This window comes from Telopea speciosissima, chromosome 10 (genome assembly GCF_018873765.1).
Source record: "Telopea speciosissima isolate NSW1024214 ecotype Mountain lineage chromosome 10, Tspe_v1, whole genome shotgun sequence".
Classification (NCBI taxonomy): domain Eukaryota; kingdom Viridiplantae; phylum Streptophyta; class Magnoliopsida; order Proteales; family Proteaceae; genus Telopea; species Telopea speciosissima.
This window is the reverse complement of record NC_057925.1, coordinates 1,218,829-1,233,517: the sequence shown is the minus strand read 5'-3', so window position 1 is coordinate 1,233,517 and position 14,689 is coordinate 1,218,829. Positions and strand designations below refer to the sequence as shown.

Here is a 14,689-nt window from a genome sequence, read left to right as displayed (position 1 = left end):
CACCTTGACCGATCTCTATTTGGGATGCCTAATTGTAATGGGAATTCCTAATGGGAATAGGCAAGGGGGCAATTCCTATTTTGAGTCATTCCTACTTTGATTAGGAATAAGTTGTATTCCTACTTTGAGTAGGAATAAGTTGTAATTCTGCATTATTATAACTAAAGGGGCTGGGTGATCAATTAAGACATTCAAGCCATTCCATATTTCTGGTTTTGCTAACAATATGATATAATTCTTATATTTCTTCTTTTTTTTTTTTACAATTTAGACTAAAAATGCACCTTCTGGTCCTTTTTTAAGAACACAGCTACACACACACACACAAAGGGCCCATTTGGGTGGGGCAAATAAAATTAAATTTCTATCTAACAGTAAGGTTAAGTAAATAAATTGTTTCTAGAAACAAAAAGTCAGATCACTTGATCATTAGAAGGGGCTGCAAACCATGTAAATCATAAATGACAACATTTAGAAGTTTGGAAATGTCATTTAATGAGATTAAACACCAAACTATTAAAAATATATTCATAAAAATGTTATTTAAACAAGATAAAAGGTGTCATTGTTTTAATCCCTCAGGGGTTATGTCCAAATGCATATCCATTAGTACAGGGCTGTGTACATCTTTGTACAACACAACTGAAATACCTAAATTCATCTCATGGAATTTCCGATGTTGAGATTTGAGAAAAAGGATAGAGCAGAGATACATAAAGCAATATCTCTGCAGACATGCAGGCATCAGACTCCGTCTCAGGAGATAGTAATACATTTTCAAGGTGCAAAATAGTGACTCTCTAAGAGATAGTCAATTGAAGACGGCTATAATGAGAAAATGTGTAGGATTACCAGTCCAACCCCTAGGAGTCGTATTAAAAACCATGCAAAAACTAAATAGAAGAGAAACAGAACCAAGCCACTACTCAAAAATCAGGTTCCTTAACTAAAATCAACATTAAGGCTGATGCAGATCGGATGATATAGGATCTGCTCATGGTGGGAAAGAACTAAAAAAGAGGGAGAAAAGAAAGGAAAGAGGAATCGTGGGGGAGAGAGGAGAGAGACAATAGATTACAAAATAAACCAACTTCTATTCCATAATTCCAAATCGTGGGAGGTCTAGCCTCTTACATGTATTTATAAAAAGGGTAATTTACACATTCCACCCCTGAGGTTTGACAAAAGGATAATTTTACCCCCCAGTTTTGAAAAATTCTGCGTACCCCCCCTGAGGTTTGCAAACAGTAACAAATAAGCCCATTCCGTCAGTTCATGACTAACAGTGTAAAAAATAAGAGGTGAACTGACAAAATTACCGTTGCAAAAAAAGAAAGAAAAAAAAACCTGCAACTCATCTTCCCCAAATTGATTGAGGAAGATGAGTTGCGGGTTTCAAAACCCTTTCAACCCTTAAGGAGTTTAGGGTTTCAAATTGGGAAAAAATCCTAAATCAGGATAGTCTTCTTTGCAGAAGGGAACGGCAGGAATCACACACTCATTCCAGGTTTAACCACCAGGGTTCTTGTTACTGCTTCGCTACTACTTGTCCTCTCTCTTCACCTTCACCACCTCGTTCAGGTTGAACAACTGGTAATTACAACATTTCGTCGCTCATTTACGTTTTTGTTTTGTTTTCTTAGACGTCTTCGTTCACTAATATACTTTCTTTGACGGATATTGCAGCAGAGCACCATTAATGCACAGACAACGACCATAGGTAACCTTGATTTAAATTTAAGCTGTGTTTCCGTTGATGGTATATTTCTAATCATAAGAAGAAATCATGGAGGAGGATCTAATTAATTAATTAATATTGGGGAAATGCAGATTGTGGGGCGGCATGTGCAACGAGGTGTCAGCAATCGAAGAGGCCAAGACTCTGTGAAAGGTCTTGTGGGAGTTGCTGCTTCCGATGCCAATGCGTACCTCCGGGCACCTCCGGCAACTACGAAGCCTGTCCCTGCTGCGCCACCATGACCACCCGCGGCAACAAACCCAAATGCCCTTAGATTAAAACCCTAACACAGGTCATTTTGTTTGGAAGCCAAGAAGGAAAAATAAAATTTGAATTTGAGTAAATAATCATGACCACCCACCAAACTGGAGAATGCCCAGGTGCTATTGAAGGAGAAAGAGAGTGTGATTTCCGCTGTTCCCTTCTGCAAAGAAGACTACCCTAATTTGGGATTTTTTCGCAATTTGGAACCCTAAATTCCTTAAGGGTTGAAAGGGTTTTGAAACCTGCAACTCATCTTCCCCAATCAATTTGGGGAAGATGAGCTGCAGGTTTATTTTTCTTTTCTTTTTTTACAAGGGTAATTTTGTCAGGTCACCTCTTATTTTTAACACTGTTAGTCATTAACTGACAGAATGGGCTTATTTGTTACTGTTTGCAAACCTCAGGGGGGTACGCAGAATTTTTCAAAACTGGGGGGTAAAATTATCCTTTTGTCAAACCTCAGGGGTGGTATGTGTAAATTAGCCTTATAAAAAAGGAAAAAAACATAAAATAGAAGTCTAACTAACCTAAGCTTCCTACTTGACTCAAACAATTAAGTATAAAAGAAATAACAACTTAAATAGATAAAGAACCCCTTCCATACATAGACTCTTTCGAAAGAGTCCTAAGTTAACTCAAAACTAATCTCATCTCCAGCAAACTAAGTCCCACAAATAGGATAAATTTTATCTAACAAGATAAGTTCCTAACTAATAGCTAATGGACCTCACTACTAATACAACTACTAAATTAAAATACTAATTTTGTGTACGTCCTTTGGACCTAAATTTGGACCTTATAATTGAGCCCATTGCAAGTAAAAAACAAAAGCCCATAACCAAATACTATCAAAATAAGCCCAAAATAAAAGACCAAAACAACATCCAATTGTGGTGATCAAGCTCCTGCACTAAAGGCAAGCCAGCCATGATGTGATAGACCTCATTATGTGTCTACTCAAAATGTAGAGCAAGAAAATGCTATAGATCTGAGGCATGTACCTTGCGGGGTCTGGATGTCATAGCCATGTCTTCAGCTTGAAGTGACCGAAGGAATGCCATAATTGAACACACAACAGGAGATAAGAGCAGCACTGTAATACCAAATGCAAACTGCAAATCCAATGTTCATAATACATCTGTGTCAGCAAATGTATATTCCCCCAAACTATGGAACATTATAATGCTGAATTATGCTCCATAACTGAAATGTCAAAACATAACTCCTCATTCTCACCTGTTGATGCATAGCATTGATCACTTTGATTGTCTTTGGACGAAAAATGGCCACAATGACTGTTTCAATAAAAAAGATAACACTGAAGAGTACCCATGCTCGCTCTGGGGTACCCACTATTTTTCGCAAAACCATTCTGGAAATTTCAAGCCCTTTTTCAAATCCCTGACGCCTTAGTTCTTCTGACAATGAAATTTGATTGGCCCTGACGTTATCCGAGCTGTTCGAATCAAGTACTACATCAGTATTGTCTCGGTGATCTCTATCTGCATCTAAGCTACCACGCTGCAATAATGCCAGAATAGTTGGATCCAAGCCCTTCTCTTTCAGCATAACAGCAAAATTTGGATCCAGACCCTTATCCTGCAGTAGACTAGCTAATTCCCAATCACCATGTCTAGCCCTTCCTTTCAGCATGGATGCAATCCTGGGATCATTGAGACTTTCCTGGAAGGCAAGAGCTAAATTCGAGTCCAAAAGTAGCTGATTTGCTGAAGTTGATGTACTAGACTCACAGCACAGGCTTTCCAGACCGCCACTAGAACCAACCAGAAAAGAGCTGTTGTGATCAAAATGTTTATCACCAAAGATTACTCCCACTTGAGATTCCTGAACAACCGAACGACAGGAACTGCTACGCAATGCTAAACTAGGCCTTCCACTATCAATGCTCTTATCACTATAAAATCCGTCATGGGAACTAACAGTGGCACCTAGAACAACGTTATTCCAGCTACTAGCTTCACCCATTGCACTTCTACAAGTAGTATCAATACCGCCAAGTGGACCCGCATCGACACTACTACTACGCTTCACACTTGAGCCACAACCTTCAGAAGAGCTAGATGAACTGGTTTGCCCTTTTCGCTGGAATCCCTCTCTCAGGCGAATTACTGTACTCTGTAAGGCATCTCTCCTTGCAGCTAATGGGTTCACAGGCAACAGATGACGAGAAACAGCAGCACCCAGCAGTACAGATGCTACAACTGCATAACTAATACAATGCCCTAGATACCTGAAGGGGGAGAAATTGTGACCATACAAAAGCATTAATACAAACTAGTGCTATGAAGTAAAAAAATAAAGAAACTTTCAAATATGAAGCTCTGGAACAAACCAATAATGCACTCCGAAGCAGATGAGGAAAACCCGAGAAGCTCCAGCAACAAACAGTGCGGCAACACGACTCTTGAGAAGCTCGAAGCCAAACAAGCATACCCCCATGTTCCAGTCTAGCAAAGCATAAATAGAAACCATCAAAACACACCGCATCGCATAAAAGATGGCAACACACATACAGGAAAACAACCGCAAAAAATAACATACCAAGAACAACTACAGCAGCTGACGTAATCGCCCCCAACCATTGTGCCTCCTTTGCTGTCAAACCATACAAGATGGAGTAGGAAAGTAGTACAACCAGTGACCCAAGATAGAGAAGCCCAAGATGTGAAGCCCTACAAAGACAATGTCAAATCAGAAAACAGAAAACAATGAAACAGAGGGAGAATTAGATTAACTTCTAGGGAATCACAATAACTGAACCATGTTAGAAAAGTCATTACACCTCAACAGGTAGAGAACTATTCAAAATATACTAATCAGTTATATTTTTCACAAAAGTATAAATAACACTATCTAAACATAAACCTGATCCAGCTTCTCTAAAAAATTCCAGTAGAGAATACATTTCACGTAATATATAACACAATAAACATCTAAAGGAACAGAATACTTGCCCACTGGATTTTTGGGTATACAACTCATTGGGATCTGGTGGTTCAGGTAAGCAAGCAACAGGACCCACTTCAATACAATCAGAATAAGCAAATTTGTAGGACCTCCTCACATATTCATCCACATCTAAACCAGTTCCTGCATAGTAATACATTTGAAAAGAAGATATAAGCCAGTGGCTGATTGACTTCACATGTATTAATTGTCCCTCGATAAAAAATTGTGACATGCAAGTCCTTGATAAACATATCAATCAAACATTAACAAGGATTTATAGTGATCACCATTGTAGACCATTCTGCAAATAAAAAGCATGTTGATTGCTAAGGATATCGCCGAGACACCAAAGAAGAAGCCAGATGGTGAATATCGCTCAGATGCACTTGCACCAGCCGTGACATAAACAGCACAAAGTTCGTATGCACATATGATGGCTACAGCCAGTAGAAGAAGAATTGTAACTGCCCCTGAAAGGAAAACAAAGTAGTTGATGTTCAACAGGAAGAGAAACAGCTTTCAGTCCCCAAAAGGAGGATAAACAAAAAGTTTTTGAGAAACAGTACTCATCAGGCTGAGTACTGTTTAAGTAAAATTCAAAAATTCCCTCCAAATGAAACTTCTAATCGAATACTGTATGTATTCCTTTAAAAACCTCAAAAGGAAGAGGGTACTAAGAACTTAACAGGCTCAAACAGAACCAAACCTGTTACAGTCAGTGTCAAAGAATTCATCACCAGAAATCGGAAGGAGTATCATAACTCATCATAGAAATCCAAAGGAAGAGGGTTATCCCCTAATCTGTCTTCCTTCTTTTCCCCTAATCTTTCCTATTATTTGTCTATCATTCAATCTGTTTCTCCCTCTCTATAACTCTCTTTTGTATCTTCTTTATCACCTTTAGAATGTTAACTCATATTTCACTCAACTTTTTCCACTAATTACCCACATTCTTCCTTTCCACCAATTACAGATGCAACACCTTTCATTTTCCCTTTTACCTTAATGCCTCCTTTCCCTTTCATTTTACCTTGGAATTTCTGCACCATACTCTTGAGGAATTTCTCCTGAATAGGAATAATTCAAATTTGGATGTCATTCTATTTAACATAGCTACAGACAAATCTTAATAAAACACCTACGCAAATCGCCAACCATGTCCCATTTTTACCAAGAAAGAGAAACTTATATTTACCTCAAAAGTTATAAAGATAAGTCCCTGATTTACATGAAGCACTTGAATCAACCAATTTGTAACTTCCAGCCTTCCAAAAAGTTTGCACGAAATTATTATTCCTCAAACAAACTTGCCTGGGTTGGTGGCTCTTACTGCCACTGCACAAAAACACTATTTCTTTCATTATTGATATTTCCAAGTCCTATTTAAAGTCTAGCTGGACATTAGAAAGGTTATTCATAACCCCCTCCAAAAGGCTTCCGGAATCCGGACACCGCTTACTATCTTGATCTTTTATGAGACACTATGAGTGAGAGTTCATTCCCTTTTAGTGGGTTTTCCCCCGATGCTTAAGAGAATCAGATGCAGACAGCCAATCCTAGACTCCAGTTTAGAAATCAGAGTCACATTGGGCGCACCATAGCCCAAATCTAAAATATTTTCCTGACAAACTAGGGTTGAAAAAGATTTTATGATTTGCTGATTTCAGCAACCTGTGATGGGGAGAAATAGAGATGATAGGAAGAAAGAAGGGAGAGCAGGTTACTGTCCAAAGAGAAAAGAAAGACAACTCAAAAGATGAGGTAACAAGTTACTGACCAAAGAGAAAAGAAAGACAACTCAAAGGATGAGGAGATAGAAGAGAGAGAGGTAACAGATTGATAGGAGAGAGAAAAGAGATCGATCCAGTAAAGGGGGAGAAGAAGAGAGAAGTCTTCACTCAGCACACACACACACACACGCTTCACATAAAATCTCTCTAATTCAACTCTAATCGATGGGGGCAGAATTGGTTTCATAATTATAAGAAAAACAAACCTCTATCTAAAATTTTAAGGCAGGTAGACTAACTTGACTAACAATGACTCGAAAATACTTAACCAAGGATAATTGTTGATGCCAAAATCTGCAAGATAATTTCTTGATTACTTGGGTCCCACACAAACTAACAAAAGAGGACTCTTTGATAACCAAACTAAAACCAACTACACTATGTAATGGACCTCAATGCTACTTAAATATGAAGTCTCTACTACCCCTTAGACCACCACCACCACTCCCCCCCCCCCCAACTTTTGGGGCTTTTATTTCAGTCCATTACAAAAAAAACCAAAAGAATTATAAGCCCATACACAATAGAAATCAAAATACAACCAATGTTTGAACCAGGACCAGAATTGATGTGGAAGAAAACTAGGGTTCAGACTGAATCAAGAGTAAAGATCATTAGTGTATTGGGTTCAAGGGGCCTTTCTGGTTGGAATGACTGCTGAGAAGTTATATCTGGGTGTTAATCAACCATAAGGGAACACTTGCAGCATATAGTTTAGAACCCAATGATGCGGAACGCGGGTCACAAAACCTTATTTGGTGTTCGCTATGGGGCCCACCCAATCATCAAATAGCTCAAATCAATAATGGAGTGGCAGAATTGTAAATATCTCAAGGTTAAAGCGCAGTGACAAGGGCTGTAATTATCCTAATAGGAAAGGGTCGCTTAATAAAACAAAGACTAGAGGACACAAGGGGATTTATGATTATTGATTAGAGGTAAACTTGGGTGCATCAGATAGGCAGCCACCACTGTAAAAATTTAGCCAATCACCTTTTGCATGGATCCTCTCAAAAATATTTTACAGGAATTATGCCCTATCGACCTTATGCTAGGGTGTTCCCCAGAAGTGACATGCTGCATTATGACCTAGGTACAGTGGAACAAGGTTCTAAATCTCGGTTACGAGACCAGTTTCGACCAGGGTCGAAACCTGGCATTTCTAACCCAAACAAAAAATGTCATGAGCTGGTTGAAACTGGTCGAAACTCGGTTTTTTTTTTTCCCGAAACTATCGAAATATGCGAAATATGGTCGAAACTGGTCAAAACCTAGTCAAAAACTGGTACGATCCAGTATCGACCACAGGTTTCGTCTCAGAAAGTATCAAAGACAAGATATCTCAGTCAAAACTGCAAGTTTCAACCGGGATCAGTTCCATGAAGTGGAAAATGAACGAGGGTTAGCTGTGGCACCTCCTGTAAGAGACAAACCGCTTTGGCGCCCAATTACGGTGACAAGTAGACAAGGGTTTTTGCACTATGGACGTGTAAAGAAGCTAGCCCAAGAGCGTAGGATTAGATTAGCATATTCAAACATAGGAACTTTAATGTGAAAGAGACTAGAATTGGTAGACATAATGAAAAGAAGAAAAATTAACATAGCTTGTAGCCTTGTATACAAGAGATGAAGTGGAAAGGTAAAAAGGCTAAAGATTCAAATGACTATAAACTTTGGTATAATGGGTATACAAATAATAAAAATGGAGTGGGAATAATAGTAGATAAAGATTTAAAAATGATGTTGTAGATGTTTAAAGGATTAGTGAAAGGATAACATCCATTAAACTTATATTAGGAAAGGAGATAATTAATATATTCAACACTTATGCACCACAACTAGGATTAGATGAAAACATTAAAAAACAATTTTGGGAACACATGGATGATTTAATCTAAGGAATTAGTCAAAATAAAAAGATTATAATAGAAGGAGATCTAAATGGGCATGTTGGAAGGGATTATAAAGGCTATGAACGAATTCATGGAGGATTTGGTTTCGGAGATGGGAATGAGAATGGTATTTCAATTTTAGATTATGCGGTTGCCTACGATTTATCAATAGTAAACACATGTTTCAAAAAACACAAGAAGGGCATCTAATAACCTTCAAAAGCAGACAATATAGAAGCCAAATAGACTTATCTCTAACAAGACAAGTTGATAGATTATCATATAAAGATTGTAAGATTATATCTGGGGAGAGCTTAGCCACACAACATAGATTAATGACCTAAGATATGTGTTTTAAAACGCCGAAATGTAGGAAAAGTGATATTACTTGTCCTAAGATAAGATAGTGGAACTTAAAAGGTGAAAACTTCAAGACATTTAGTGGTAAATTAGCATCACATGAAAGGTGGGATTTAGATGACGACCCTAATATAATGTGGAACGAGATAGCTGCTTATATTAGAAATACAACCAAATATATTCTAAGTGAATCTAAAAGAACACGTGGTGGAGGGCCGGTTAGGAGAAGAGGGAAACTGGGGAGATATCAGAGTTGCAGGGGAGAAGAGAGAAGAAATCTCATAAGAAGAAGGGGGAGGGGAGAAGCCCTCAGGCTACTCAATTCATTCTTAAAATTTGTCTCTAATAATGGGGAATTACATCATATATAAAGAGAAATAAAAGACTCCTAAAAATAAAGACTTAACTCTCTAACTAGGAAACTAAGAAGTAAGAACAATTGAAAACCACATATCCTACATAGCAAACTTCTAAAATAAACAAAATAAAATAAACTAAAAGACATTATTTCCCCAAATAACATAAATTCCTAAAATCCTAGGAGATCCAAAATCTCAAACTGAACCCGGTTCATCTTTGTCTAGTACCCAATTGGGTTTGGGTCGGCCCAAGGTAGTGTGTCTGCATCAATTCCCCTGATGTTGAGAAAAACTCGTGGGCGAGTTTTGTAAAATGAGAGAACCAGCACCACTCGATTGGCATCCACAAACATCGGCTTTGATGGGGCAATGATCCAGCGCTTCGCATGATCAACCGTCACGATCTTCTGATGGTTGTTAGCAAGTGACGTCTCTTCGATGGGAATTTGATCGTGGGGTTTCACAACTGAAATTGGACAGTATACTTCAGTTTGATCATCGCTTTCATTGTCCGCATTTGCTTCCACATCTAATCCGCCTTCTGAAGATTGTATCATGCTTGACATGTGCTCATAGAAATTGTTGTTAATATTTGTAAGCTCCAGAAATCCTTTCATCAAATTAGGAAGTTTTGTTTGCAATTTACAGAACCCATCGCTAATCGAAAGGAGTAAATCATACTGAACAACTTCCATGATGTAGTGGGTTTATGATAACAATGGCAAAATAGTAATTTAGTGGACTGCAAACTAAAGAGAAGAAAAGAAGGCTAGGGTAATGTATTGGGGGAAGGGGTAAACTTGGGAGAAAAGAAAAGAAAGAAAAAATAGAATAACTAAATAAGGGGGGTAATATTGAAAATAAAAATAGAAGACCTAGATAAACGAAAAAGAAAAAAATGGGGGGTATTATGGGAAAAGTGGTTTTAAATGAAGGGCTAATAACAGAATAAGGATTAACTAGAGGGGGCAGTTCAGGAAAATAAAAAGAGAATGACAGAAAAGGGGATTCGTGACTGTGGTTACCGTGTGCGACTTGGGCAGGGAGAACCGGAAGAGTTTGGGTGTGCAGAAGGGCTCTTCCTCACGCGACTTTAGCTGAAAAAATGGCGGAAGGACTTCGACAAGGAGAATCGAACAACAGTTGGAGGAGTTTGACTCACACTTGAACTTCAACAAAGGACGGAGACTTCGACGGAAGAAGGCAGCGGCAGCTTCGAACCAAGTAGGAGTTTTCTCCTTTTTTTTGTAATGTTCTCTGTCTTTCTTCTTCTGACTCTCACTCTATCTTCTCTGCTTTCCTTTTTAATTCACTGGGTCGAACCCTAGATTTCAGAGGAAAAGGGGTGGCGGGGGCTGTCGCTGGAAAGGGGCAGTGGGGCTTGTTGCGGGTTAGGGTTCAGCGATACGCAGGATTTTTTTATTTTTTTTTTTGGTTTGCTATTACAACAACGAAGAAGGGAAAAGGGAAAAGAAAGTGGGTTGGGTTTTTGTTTTTTTTTTTTTTTTAAGGGTGGAATTGAAGGGGAGGGGTTGGGTTTCAGTGGGGTAAAAAGGAATGGGGAGAAAACTAAGAATATAGAGGGAGGGGCTGCTGCGGGTGGTCAGGGGGAATAGAGTTTGGGGATACTGATGTAACCGCATGGGGTGGGGTCTTCTGTGGAATCGAAGTGTATTTTTTTTTTCTGCTGGGATCGGCTGAACATCAATAGGAAGGAAAATGGGATGAGAGATGGACAGGGAAGGAGATGGGGATCCTTCGGCGTTGATACCAAATTGGTGGAGGGCCGGTTAGGAGAAGAGGGGAACTGGGGAGATATCAGAGTTGCAGGGGGGAGAAGAGTGCACACACACACAGCCCTCAAGCTACTCAAACCATAAACTCAATTCATTCTTAAAATCTGTCTCTAATGATGGGGAATTACATCATATATAAAAAGAAATAAAAGACTCCTAAAACTAAAGACCGACTCTCTAAACTAGCCAAACTGAGGGACGGGAAGAATAGAGATTGCAACCGTATTAGATGTACTAAAAGTGAGAATAATAATGTTTTAATAAACGATGAGGAGATTAAAGAGAGGTGGACTAACTATTTCTACAGTATACTAAATGAAAGTGATACAAGTAATAGTATCTTAGAAGGTTATAATCATAGTACTAAAACTCGCGAAATTTCGGTCGAGATATCGAATATTTCGAGTATCTCGACCTGTCCGAAACGAAATGCAAGTCCGATATGAAAAAATGCAATATTTCGAATATTTCGGAAATTTCGGTCATCTCGTTTCGAAATTTTCGGAAATCTCGGTAATTTTTGGCATTTTACACCCACAAAAAAATACCATATTTCGACCGAGATTTCGACAAATTTCGGTATCTCGGAAATTTCAGTCAGACCGAAACACCGAAACAAAACGAGATTTAGTACCATGGTTATAATAACCATCAAAAAACTATAAATATTAGATATATACAGAAAAAAAAAAAAAAAAAAAAAAAGTTTGGCTGAAATAAAAGAAGCCTTAAAAAAAATGAAAATAGGTAAGTAGTAGGTCCAGTTGGTATCCCAATAGAGGTTTAGAAGATTTTTAGGAATTTGTGGATTATCGTGCCTTAACAAGTTATTTAATAAAGTTTTGAGCACAAGGAAAAAATGCCGGCTGAATAGAGAAGAAGCATTGTGGTACCAATTTATAAAAATAAAGGTCATATTGAAGGAGTTATGTACCGGTCTAGTGCGCGAATGCTGTCAAAATCGCTCTGCATGAAAATATGTTTTTAGACATCAAAACACATGAATATTTTACTGCACTTTTGGTTTTTAGCAATTTTACCATATTAAGATTTATGGAATTTTTAGATTTGAGAAAAACCTCAGCATTAGAAAGTTGAAATTGCATCTACCGCCGAAAATCCAGTTTTTGTTCTTGAACTGGGGGATTGACTTTTTTTCTTTTTGGAATTTTATTTTTTAACTATTTTTATTGGATTCAAATAGGGGATATTTGTTTATTTATGAATAATATCTTAAGTTAGGCATAAATAAGTGTTGGTCATGTGTCTGTCTTGGTTTATGACATCATTAAGTGTCTGTCCTCGTTTCCCACTAAGTGAAACTCCTATTTGGACTTTGTTTCTACAAAATCCAATAGTGCCATTGTGTTTAAATGGTTAAAATAGGCTGAGTACCAAGTTTCTTACCCAAACTAGGTCTAAAACCCACCGAAACCAGCCTTCGAGTTGAAAAAAAAAACCCCAACTTTACCGAGATCTCAAGCCAACTCTGTTTTTTCCAAGGTTGAAACCCGAGTTTTAGTTCCTTGGTAATAGGAGTTTTGATTTCTACTCCTACAATTAAGGTACACTTTCATCGGATTTGTTTTTAAAACAGTTAAATGAGGTTGGGGCAATTTTGGAAGTTTGCTTTTATTTTATACTTGTGTGGCATGAGTACTAACCAACTTTGGGGATTAAGTAAATCTTTTTGAAATAGAAAGTACTGGATGTAAAACAAATTTGAAACCTACTTATCTTGTGGTTTCCATTCTTATCTAGTGGATCTAAGAAATTTTCCCTATATTTAATACCTCCCCCATCAATTGGAGATGATTTAAGTGAAGAATATGAGTTTTTTTAAGAGTTTTGGTGTTGTTGAGCACTTGAGCAATGCATATGAGATTGGTATCCCAAGCCCGATTCTTCTCCTCCATGTTCTCCCCTCTCTTCGTCCACACGTTTTCTGTCTTCTTCCTCCCAAAAAAACAAAATCGATCTCATCACTTTTTCCTCCCTTGCATTGATTTGATTTCTACTATTAACAATGCAGTTGCTTCCTTTACTAAGATCTTATCACAGATTTGGTCATTGGGCCTGCTTGCATTTGAGATCCATAATCTGGATTTTCAGATTGCATTTTGCATTATTTATTCACTGGGTATCAAGCAATAGTTGGATTTATATTTTGGGAAAGATTGGTATGGCAGAAGTTATTGAAGCCTACAGAAAAATGAAAGTAGGCAAGACACCAGGCCCGGATGAGATCCCAATAGAAGTGTGGAAGGCCCTAGGAGTATGTGGGGTATACTGGTTAACCAAGTTATATAACAATATTATGATCGCAAGGAAAATGCTAGATGATTGCAGGAGAAGCATTGTAGTTCCGGTCTACAAAAATAAGGGTGATGTCCAAAGCTGCAATAACTATAGAAGCATAAAAATGATGAGTCATACTATGAAACTTTGAGAGAAGGTGATTGAAGCCCGTCTAAGAAGAGAGACTCATATCTCGAAGAATCAATTTGGTTTTATGCCAGGTAGATCCACGACAGAAGCTATCTACCTACTGAGCAGACTCGTGGAAAGATGTAAAGCTAGCAAGAAGGATCTCCATATGGTCTTTATTGATCTGGAGAAAGCCCATGACAAAGTTCCCATAGATTTAATCCAACATGTTCTTGCAAAGAGAGGGGTGTCCAATAAGTATATAGAGGTAATTAAAGATATGTATGAGGGTATGGTGACTAGTGTGAGATGTGTGAGAGGCCAGGGCAAGGAATTCCCAATAACGGTTGGGTTGCATCAAGGATCAGCCCTAAGCCCTTATTTGTTTGTGCTTAGCATGGTTGAATTAACCAAGAACATCCAAGACAAGGTACCATGGTGTATGCTCTTCACCGATGATATCGTTTTGGTGGATGAGACAAAAGCAGGGATTAACTATAAGTTAGAATTGTGGAGATCGACCTTGGAAACAAGGGCTTTAAGATTGGTAGATCAAAGGAGTATATGATGTGTCACTTTAGTCACACAACGATGGATGATGATATGGTGAAAATTGAGGAGACAGAGATACCATCAAATGACTATTTTAGATATTTGGGGTCTATCATACACAAAGAAGGTGTCATAGATGTTGATGTTTCACAAAGAATTAAAGTAGGATGGATGAAGTGGAGAAGTGCGACTGGAGTACTATGTGACCGACGCATTCCTTTAAAGCTTAAAGGAAAGTTCTACAGGACTGTTGTCCGATCTGCCATGATGTATGAGGCGGAATGTTGGGCAGTCAAGAAGTGCCATATAGCAAAGATTTGTGTCGTAGAGATGAGGATGTTACGATGGATGTGCGGCAAAACTTGGAAGGATAAAGTGAGGAACAAACGTATTAAAGCTGATGTGGGAGTTGCCCCGATCAGCAACAAGCTTTGAGAATGTCGTCTGAGGTGGTTTGGCCATGTGCAACGGAGGCTTGTGGACGCCCCAGTAAGGAGCAGTGATCTAATGCCAATAGAAGGAGCTAAAAGAGCTAGGGGCA

At 38.4% G+C, this 14,689-nt stretch overlaps 1 protein-coding gene and 2 long non-coding RNA genes across 3 annotated transcripts in view; 2 read left to right on the top strand and 1 right to left on the bottom strand.

Annotated features, from left to right (window-relative positions):
- Positions 1 to 14,689, bottom strand: part of LOC122641750 (calpain-type cysteine protease DEK1-like) — a 70,694-nt gene that overhangs the window by 51,371 nt on the left and 4,634 nt on the right. Inside the window, exons 3-8 of the mRNA XM_043835040.1 lie at positions 5,260 to 5,442; positions 4,978 to 5,113; positions 4,565 to 4,695; positions 4,356 to 4,470; positions 3,239 to 4,253; positions 3,004 to 3,114 (exon numbers count right to left, since the gene is read on the bottom strand). Of these exons, the coding sequence (XP_043690975.1) occupies positions 3,004 to 3,114; positions 3,239 to 4,253; positions 4,356 to 4,470; positions 4,565 to 4,695; positions 4,978 to 5,113; positions 5,260 to 5,442 (1,691 nt within the window). The remainder of the gene's footprint in view (positions 1 to 3,003; positions 3,115 to 3,238; positions 4,254 to 4,355; positions 4,471 to 4,564; positions 4,696 to 4,977; positions 5,114 to 5,259; positions 5,443 to 14,689) is intronic.
- Positions 997 to 2,617, top strand: LOC122641753. The gene is made up of 2 exons (XR_006329955.1): positions 997 to 1,151; positions 2,499 to 2,617. It is a non-coding gene; the product is annotated as an uncharacterized LOC122641753 (long non-coding RNA).
- On the top strand, positions 1,686 to 2,011 carry LOC122641752. Its single transcript, XR_006329954.1, has 2 exons — positions 1,686 to 1,720; positions 1,831 to 2,011. It is a non-coding gene; the product is annotated as an uncharacterized LOC122641752 (long non-coding RNA).